Source organism: Lepidochelys olivacea, assembly GCF_965140295.1.
Source record: "Lepidochelys olivacea isolate rLepOli2 genome assembly, chromosome: 3".
In the NCBI taxonomy this organism is placed as follows: Eukaryota; Metazoa; Chordata; order Testudines; family Cheloniidae; genus Lepidochelys; species Lepidochelys olivacea.
Genome location: NC_140413.1, coordinates 21,987,917 through 21,997,802, shown reverse-complemented (window position 1 = coordinate 21,997,802; position 9,886 = coordinate 21,987,917). Strand labels below are relative to the sequence as shown.

Below are 9,886 nucleotides of genomic sequence, written 5' to 3'. Positions count from 1 at the left end.
GAGGGTCATATAAGTGTAACACCGACAGATCCCGATGGTCAGCGGTTGGGATTGGACTTTGGGACCTCTGGAGCTAAATGCATGAGCCTCTACTGCATGAGCTAAAAACCAAGTGGCCCTTAGCTAAGGCTGTAAAGCAGACTCATTAATCTCTCTCTAAGTGGTCTCGGTGCCACTAGATGGGACAGAATACCACACCCAGGAGGTGTGTGGGTTACATAAGCAGCTATGATAGATAGATTTGGCGTCTGCTGAGAGTATCAATTGTAGGGGTTATTTGTAATACAGACACTTAAGGATGCACAAAAGGAATTAGGTGCCTAAGTCCCAATTTTGGCACTATTGAGATGCACAAAACTGCTGCTGAACCTTTTAGGCACCTAAACTTACTCTGCACCTAAGTTTTTGCAGTAAAAACTCCCTAGGCACCCAAGCTTCTGCCTCCAGGCATGTGCACTGCTACCTCAGGCTAGGCATCCAGCTGTCTGTCTCCCACCTAAGCCTCAGAGCGATTCATGCACCAGGGGAAGACAGGCATTTGGACGCTTAAGTCACCTGTGGGGCCCAATCCAGTTGGCACCCTCTGAGCATGCCAGCTGGGGGCATGGGAGACAGGTGGCAGAACTCCCTCATAACTTTTTGCCCAGTGGTTAGGGTACTCAACCTGGGATGTGGGAGACCTCCAGTTCAAGTCCCCACTCTTCTCGAGGGGGAGAAAGGATTTGAACAGGGATCTGCCACCTCTCAGGGGAGTGCCCTAACCAGTGGGCTATGGGTGGGATATTCTTAATGTGGGCCTCCCTCAGTCTTTCCTGTTGAAGTTGTTGCACTGTGAATAAATAATCAAAGAGTAACTGGAGTAGGGGAACTGGATTCTGAGTCTTCCACATCCTGGGTGAGTGCTCTCGGGCTATAGAGTCATTTTCATGCTTGTGCTCTCCTTTTCTCTTTCTCTCTCTCTCTCTCTCTCTCTCCCACACACACACACACACACACTTTTTTCTGTCTCTCTGGCCCAAATACCCTCCCTGGCTTCTTGCAAAAAATAGTTCCTGACTCCAGAGAGGGTTCCCGGCAGGGATCTGCAAGCAGAGATAGGCACAGTCCCTGCAGCCTAGACTTAGACGCCTTACTCCATGAGAGGGGTGGTACTTAGCATACACCCCAGTGGTCAGCATCTCCAACTGGCTAGCTTAGGTGGCTTCCTGCCTAGCACATTGGCTTTTGTGAACTGCAGTCTAAGGTGCTATCTCTCCCCATTCATTGTATAGGAGCTTAGGTGTCAAACTCACACTTTGTGAACTGTAGTGATGTTCTAGGTGCCTAAAAGTGAGGCACTGTGGTGCTCAGTGCCACAGACTGCCTGGCTCAGTGGTCCCCAAACTTTTTACCTCCCACCCCCCTTACCTCTATCCACGTCCTCCCCCCGCCCACTGAACCCTGATTGTTGATACACTTATTTAACATATTTTCAGACTAATTCCTTTTCGTTCAGGATATACTCTTACATGTACTGCACCTACTGTTTGTGTGCTTTTTATACAAAAATACACTATTCTTGTTTAATTCCTGTTTTGTGTGTTTGCATTCTAGGAATGTATCTCTTTTATTCCTCCATTTTCAGGATTTGAGGTTAAATTCAGCTTTTCTCATGGACCTGTGACAGCAATAAGCCTACCATATCATGAAATGAGCATTGCAGTCCTTATAAATGCCATAAGCTCTCCTCTTCCATCAAATAGCTCCATACTAATTATTTGAGCCTTTCTTCCCACATCTACTCAGAGGCTTCTCAGCATAAGATTGCAAAATAACCATATTAGGCCAAATCCTGCTTTTCTTACTTCACTGGGATTTTTGCCTGCATCAGGACTGTAGGGTAGGGGTCTTAGCATCATGGGAAGAGAAAGCATGGAGGACTCAATATACAAGTGAACATATAATGTTATTAGCACATATGAGTTCCTCAGTAAGTGTTACTCCACAGCAGGAAATGAGCTTACTTGCCTAGTCATTTACAAAGTAAGAAGTGATTGCTTCGTGGCTAGGTTTTTTGCATTTTTAGTATATGTTTGTACTTGAACATAAATTGTCTGGGTTAAATAAATACTACTACCAATGTCATCAAGGGTAGTGGGAGTTCAATGAAACAAACACCATTATCCAGTGATATTTTCTACCCCCACCTCACCTTTATCTCTCCACTTGCTTAATTTTCAAACAATTAGGTTGTCTTCCAAAGCATCAATATCTGAAATGCAAAGAACATACGAACTAGCTACTCCAGGCCAAAAACTCAGCCCTGAAAAATGTGTATGGACCTCAGTGGGACCCATTAGTACACACCTAAAGGCAGAACTGGCCCTTTAATAACATAAAATACCTTGGGAAGGAGGAAAAGCCATCTGGTCCCAGCTGCCTATTTTAATTTTACTTTCCAACTTTCCCACCATTGCCCTCAATCACCTTCTTGAGAAGGAAGCCCAGGCACTGATGTATGTTATTATCCCTTTAGATCAATTTACAGAAACCATTGCAGTCATCCAGCTCTAACACACACAAAATTCTGAGGCTAAACACCCTTTCTCTGTTGCTCGCCCTGATCCATTGCTCAAACAGGAAATCAAAAGGACATACATAGATTTCCACTCCCAATCCCTGCCCTCCTGAAACAGGGTCACCTCACATTTTCCTGGACCAGCTGAATATATTAAGCCCCGAGGAAGACAATTCAGTGCAGGTACCACATAGCTGTTCCAGCAGCCTCAGCTCAGAACCTAATTACTTTTCTGGGTCTATGTCTTGACTTTAAGGTAATGTTTATGGACTGATGTCACTGCTGGTATAAGTGAGCATGTTTCACTGGATGTGGCCCACTGGCCTTATGTTAAATTTGCATTTTTAAAGGTACAGTACCTTGATAGAAATTGCACTGATGCTGAAAAGTTCATTCTTGGGCAAAAGTCTCAGTGCTCAGTAAGAAGTTTACCCAAGTAGATCCTATTCACTTGAATCATTGGTTATTGGTCAGTAACTCTGTTGACTTCTGTGGACTTTCTCTTGAAAAGCAAATGAAATCAGAATCAAGCCCACTGATTTCAATGGGACTACTCATGTGAATTAGGAGAGCAGGAGCTGGACTCAAATGAACACAGATAACTCCCACTAGCATTTTGGGAGAAGAACAGACCCGTGTTCTTTTTAAATTAATAAGCAACATTTTTATATTGTTCATTTCAGAGCACAGTTGATATGTCAAACATAACTAACCAGTCAGCTGCTTCCTTCACCCTAGTTAATTCATTTTTTTCTTTTCTTTTTTACAAAATGATAAAATCTAATTTGAGCTATGTTTCTTCATGGAGTCCAAAAGTAAGTTAAAAATCATCATCAACAACAATAAATCTTAAACTGAACACACAGAAATACTTACAAAATATTCACAAATTCTCTTTCTGCCTCCTCAGATGCAAAAGTTCTGATTTACCAGAACAGAGCATTAGGGTTGCCACATGGTGGCACTAACCTCCAATGAAAAAACCAAACATAGTTTTTGTTCACATGCTCAAAGAGGTTCAACTAACTTGCAAACGGCAAAGGTAGACAATGTAGTTTAAATTATACAGCAAATGAACTTGGATTATCTTTTAAAATTATAAAGTACTTGTTACAACCCCCCCCCCCCCCAATTATCTCCTTACAGTACAAGACACAAATGTTCCACAATTAGAAGGATCTGTCCTCATGGGAAGTGAAATCTTATTTCTACAGAGATGGCTTACCTCTTGTTATGGGCTTATGATGGAGAAAGAGTTAGCCCAGTGAGTGGATTCACAGGGACACCAACACTTTGAAATCTAACCAATTAAAAATTAAAAATGTATCAGATATTGTATCCCCCTGTCAAGTTTTGGAGCTTTACAATCATATTTTTCTGAGCGAGGGGTAGGCTTTCGGCTAGAAATGGGATTTTGAAGTGGTGATGTCCCTTTAATACCAACATGACTCCAACATAAGTCAAAGTGAGTACATGATTGTGCTCTGTATAGTTTTAATAGCTTTAATGTGAAAGATACTGCACCAATCACCACAAGAGGATTTACAGCCAGTTACAAAATAGGATCGCATAAATCAGAGGTGGAAATGATCTACTAAGTCACCAAATCCATCACCCTGCAAAGGCAAAATATAGTCCCCTGGCAGCGGGGGAAAGGGAAAAGAGAGCGATCCTTATAGAAGATTAATTTTATTCAAATGTATAGGATTAAATGAGCCACAATCACATCTTTGTCCTACTGACAATACACTGCTGTAATAGTCTAAGGGAAGCACCTTGTCAAACCATCCTATATATGCAAATGGCTACATATTTTTTAAAAAGTGTGATGTGAGGTCAATGTATATGGAGTTGTGGCTTAGGAGTTATGTTCTACTTACTAAGGTCTGAACAGGCTAGCAAAAGGGTACTTTGAACCCAATCCTGCAGTGGAAGGGCTCATGAATAGTCCAATTCTAGTCATTAGTCAATAGAATAAGTTAAGCATGTATGTCAGTGTTTGCAGGAACAAGACCCTAAGGAGAAACTCAATGAGCAGCAATAATAGCAGCCAAGGTACAGCACAGTAGATAGCAACAGGGTACCCATCATGTTGTAAGATTTTAAAATGCATTGTTTTAATGTGCTCAGCATAGCTATCTATTTTAGGGCTTTCAATAGCTCCCATCATCAAAATATTGACGAACTGAATCACTTGCTCCTTCCTTTTGTTTAACTTACTTACTGATTAACGTACCTTACTAATCATCATCATCATGTTCCTATTATGCCTCTGGCGTTTAGGGCAGCGACGAAGCTCCTCCACTCCTGTCTGTTTCTGGCAAGTCTTTCAATAGTTTCCCAGCTGTGCCCCAGGTTTTTCAGCTAGACTTCCACAGCTCTTCGCCATGTTGTTTTCAGGCGGCCTCATTTTCACATGCCTTCAGGTGTCCATCTTATTGCTACTCTGGAGATGGAATCAGTTTCCATCCAGAGCACATGACCGATCCATCTCCACCGCCTCCTGGCAATGATGGTGCTCAGATCTTCTTGGCTGCACTGTGTCAACAGATCTTGGTTTGACACTTTCTGGGCCAAAAGATACGGAGGATTTTTCTGAGGCAGGTTATATGGAATGAAGACAGTTTGGACATGTCATACTTTCTCATTCCCCACTATAAAGTAGTGTTGAAAGTACGCAGCTCTGATAAATCTTGAGTTTGGTTTTGGTGTTGCATTTTGATGATTTCCAGACTGTATTTAAGCTCCTAAAGGTGTTCCTGGCTTTATTGATTTTGTTCCGGATGTCCTGGCTTGTTCCCTCATCCTGGCTGATGGTGCTGCACAAGTATGTGAATGTTTCTACATTGGTGAGAACATAATCCTCTATCCGTACTGGTGATGGTGAGGCAATATTAAAGATCATGAAATCTGTCTTATAGCAGTTGATTTTCAGTCCAGTTTGCTGGCTGAATGCATTGAGTCGAGTTGTTTTTTCTTGTATATGGTGTTGGATATGTGATAGGAGAGCAACATCATCTGCAAAGTCCAGGTCTTCAAGGGATAAGAAGAGTGTCCATTTAGTGTTTCTTGGCATGTCTTCTCTTGTACGCCGCATTACCTAGTCGATGGCAATGTTGAAGAGGATTGCAGACGTGATACACCCCTGACGTACTCCTGTTTTTGACTTCAAAACTGAGCTCACTGTGATCAACACTGCATGTAAAGTTGAAATAGAAACTTTTAATGACGTTGATTATACGGAAAGGAATTCCATATGCCTGCAGAATGCTCCATAGGCTGGTCCTGTGAATGCTACCAAAAGCCTTCTCAAAGTCTATGAAATTTATGTAGAGTCGTCTTTGCCATTTTAAGAACTGTTCTATTATTTTCGTAGAATGAAGATCTGGTCTGTGTACCCATGCCCTTTCCAAAAACCAGCTTGCTGTTTTCTGAGAATGCTATCAACTGCCTCTGATATATGCTGGACTATGATCTTACACAATACTTTGCTTGTCACAGACAAAAGTGTGATACCATGCCAGTTATTACAATCACTGAGAGTTCCTTTTTTTGGTATCTTCACTATAACTCCATTAGTCCACTCATCTGGCACTTTTTCCCTTTTCCAGACTGATGTAAATAGAGTGGCCAGGATAGATGCTGCTAATTTAGGATTTACCTTAAGCAATTCTGCATTCAAGTTATCCTTGCCAGGAGCTTTCCCATTTTTAGGGATTTGATGGCTTGAATGATCTCTTCCTTAGTTACGGTGTCTGTGTTGATATCAAGATTTTCTTCTGCCTCCTGGATGTTTGCTTCCTCTTTAGGTAGTTCCCTGGACAACAATTCTTGAAATGTTCTGTCCAGCGCACATCTTGTTCTTTTTCGGTTGTTAGCAGGTATCCTTGTTTGTGCCTGATGAGAGTGTTTGTTGGTGTCTGCCATTTACCACTAGTAAACCATGTCATTTTGTAGACTTACTAATATTACTATAAATTAAGATTCAGAGGGCAGTTCAATTAAAGTCTACTAGTTCTAGGGTTTCATAATTCCTCCATACAAATATTCCTTCCGGGCTGACACTTGGCATATGAGGATCTAAAGGAAAAATTATCACTATATTTGAAGGGGGGAAGTGGATGGGTCCTGTTTTTATTATTAGTCAGTGATCTAAATGTAACTTTTTAAACTAACCACTCAAAATAATCCCTGAGGACTCCAGTTCCATTTTGTCCAACCTTTAAAGATGCTCTTTGCTAGGCAGTATGATTGCTAATTATTATTATTATTATTTGCTGGTTCCTGCAGTGGCCTCTTAAGGCAGGTTTCACTGTTCACAAGCACAGAATGAAAAATATTTTTAATTAGAGCTCTAAATGATGGAAGCTGTGTGCACTGCACATCAATTAACCATGTGCAATCCTGTCAGAGATGGAGCATTTCATTGCAGGCCCATGTTTGCACAGGGTAATAAGGCAAAACTGGGCATGAAGGTGGTTACTTATTCCTAGGCAGGTTGTGGGGTGGGGGGCATGATGGAATGGTGATCCCTCAAAGTATCTTTATCTGCTTCCATATCACTTGCAGCCTGATAAGTGTTTAGCATGTGGAAAGTGTGACGTTTGGTATCAATAACTAACTGCAGCCCCTGAGTGAGGGGAGATGGGGCTGGGAAGGAGCTAGCTTGAGCTCTGTTCCCAGCGATAGAGCAAGGCTGCTAGTGAAACTCTGAGAAACACTGATGTGGAGACACTGCAGTGGAGGGAGGGAGGCAGGGAAATTTCTATGCCATTCAGGAAAGTTTAAGGGGAATCAATCCTCCACTAGGGTGACCAGACAACAAATGTGAAAAATCAGGACAGGAGGTTGGGGGGGGGGTAACAGGAGCCTATATAAGAAAAAGACCCCCAAAACGGGACTGTCCTTATAAAATCGGGACATCTGGTCACCCTATCTCCAGCTCCCAAGAAGCGGGACCCCTCCTGGGAAGAACACTGACGGCACCTGCCCCCGGGGCGAAGAGCAGAGACGGCCCCTTTAACCCCCACCCTTCAGGAAGGTGCAGTCCCGGCCCACCTCAGTCCACCCACTTGCAGCGAGCCAGCCGCCTCCCTCATCGTGGACTGCCAGTCACGCCGGCCTGGCCCCGCCTAAGTGCCTGCAGCTCTCCCCACCAATGGCTGAGCGCCTTCAAAAAGATGACCTCACTCTTTGCCTTGCCATTGGCCGGCTATATTAAGAAAGTAGCCGGCGCTTTATATACCAGCGCCCAGCTGCAGCCTGCAGCACTGGTGGAGCCGGACTCAGAACGGTGGAAGCCAGGGGCCCCCGCTGTCCGCGTTGCTCAAGACCTTGCCCCACAAAATACCCCCAGGCGGTGGCGGCGGCGGCGGCAGGCGCGCGGCGGAGGCAGAGGCAGGGGAGAGGCGCAAGCCGTACAGGGAGAGGAGACGGCGGGCTGCCTCCGGAGAGCCCCGGCTGCGGGAGGCGGCGAGGCGAGCTAGCCAGGCAGCCTGCAGAGCGGGGCGGTGCAGTGCAGCGATCCCCCTGCTTCATCGCAGCCCGGCAGGGGAGAGCGCGGCAGCGACAAAGCCGCGGGGCCCGGGGAGGAGACAGCGGCGGTGCAGCGATCCGGTTTCAGCCCCAGCTCGCGTGGTGCGAGGGAGAAACCCCTCCCCCCCTCCCCGCTCGCTTCGCCCATCCCAGCTCGCCACGGTGCCCTGTAGACAGCGAGAGGGAGGAGGAGGAGGAGGAAGGGGGGCGGGGGGCGAAGAAGGCGCCTCCGTCGTTCTGCTGCACCACAAGGCGAGCTTGGCGAGCCTGGCCATGGCCGCGATCCGCAAGAAGCTGGTGGTGGTGGGGGACGGGGCGTGCGGCAAGACCTGCCTGCTGATCGTCTTCAGCAAGGACGAGTTCCCCGAGGTCTACGTGCCCACCGTCTTCGAGAACTACGTGGCGGACATCGAGGTGGACGGCAAGCAAGTGGAGCTGGCCCTGTGGGACACGGCCGGCCAGGAGGACTACGACCGCCTGCGGCCCCTCTCCTACCCGGACACCGACGTGATCCTCATGTGCTTCTCGGTGGACAGCCCGGACTCGCTGGAGAACATCCCGGAGAAGTGGGTGCCCGAGGTCAAGCACTTCTGCCCCAACGTGCCCATCATCCTGGTGGCCAACAAGAAGGACCTGCGCAACGACGAGCACGTCCGCAACGAGCTGGCCCGCATGAAGCAGGAGCCCGTGCGCACCGAGGACGGGCGGGCCATGGCCATGCGCATCCAGGCCTACGACTACCTGGAGTGCTCGGCCAAGACCAAGGAAGGGGTCCGCGAGGTCTTCGAGACGGCCACCCGCGCCGCCCTGCAGAAGCGCTACGGGGCCCCGAGCGGCTGCCTCAACTGCTGCAAGGTGCTATAGGGCGCGCCGCGGGGCTGCCTTGGGGTCGCTCGCTCGCCCGCCGGGACCCGGGGGGACGCTGCACGGGAGGGAGGGGAGGTTGCCCCTGCTAGGAGCCGCGCACTGGAGGCGAGGCGGGGAGACCCACGCGCTTTGCCCAGGGGGGGAGAGACAGCTGCGGAGGGGGAGGCGCCCATCGTCCAGAGACCAAGGCTGCTGCCATCCCCTGCAAACCACTCGCTCAAGGACTGTGACACGCAGCCGGAAACCGCTTGCTGCTGAGATTTAGGCAGTGGGGCCGGGGTGGGGCCGGGGGTGGGGGGGGGGGGGAAGAATGGAACCAGCTCCTCTCCCCTCTCTCCAGCTGGGGTTATTAACCCAACATCTACAACACCAAGACAGTCTCCTTTGTGAGCGGGGATCAATGCACATGGGCCACCTGGAAGAGACTTCCTCCTTCCCGTGTGTGCGCTCTTCCTACCCCAGGCCCTGAGTGCTTTGGGGTGGGGGCTGCATTTCTCAGACTTCCTGCAGACCACCAGCAGCAAACACCTCCCACGGGGCCGATTTCCTGGACTGAGCTGACCTCCGATGTACCTGCTGTGTAACATAGCTCTTTGAGGACTTGGATCAAAAGGGGCATCAGGGAGGGGTGGGTTATCCAGTGTGTATATACCTAAATATTATTTCAGTTTGAACTGGGATACTGAAAGGTGTGTTTATTATTTAAAGTAAACTGGGGAGTGGGTGCCAAACTGCTCTGCCCAGCTTCAATTTCAGTCATTGAGAGGAACAGACACCCTTCCCTAGCGCAGTCAAGAATGACTAAAGCCTGCTGTTTAAAGAGCTGAACTGACTCCAGTTGTAGAAGTCACCCAGCTGAACTAGAAAAGATTGATCTGCTCTCTCTTTTCCTTAGACATCAATCTCCTGATGACTGTCCCAGTATGA

At 47.3% G+C, this 9,886-nt stretch overlaps 1 protein-coding gene across 1 annotated transcript; it reads left to right on the top strand.

Moving 5' to 3' along the window:
• The first annotated feature begins 7,808 nt into the window (after positions 1-7,808).
• On the top strand, positions 7,809-9,242 carry RHOB (ras homolog family member B). The gene has a single exon (XM_084623638.1). The coding sequence runs from the start codon at positions 8,366-8,368 to the stop codon at positions 8,954-8,956; it is 591 nt and encodes a 196-aa protein (XP_084479764.1). The 5' UTR covers positions 7,809-8,365; the 3' UTR covers positions 8,957-9,242.
• Positions 9,243-9,886: the final 644 nt, after the last annotated feature.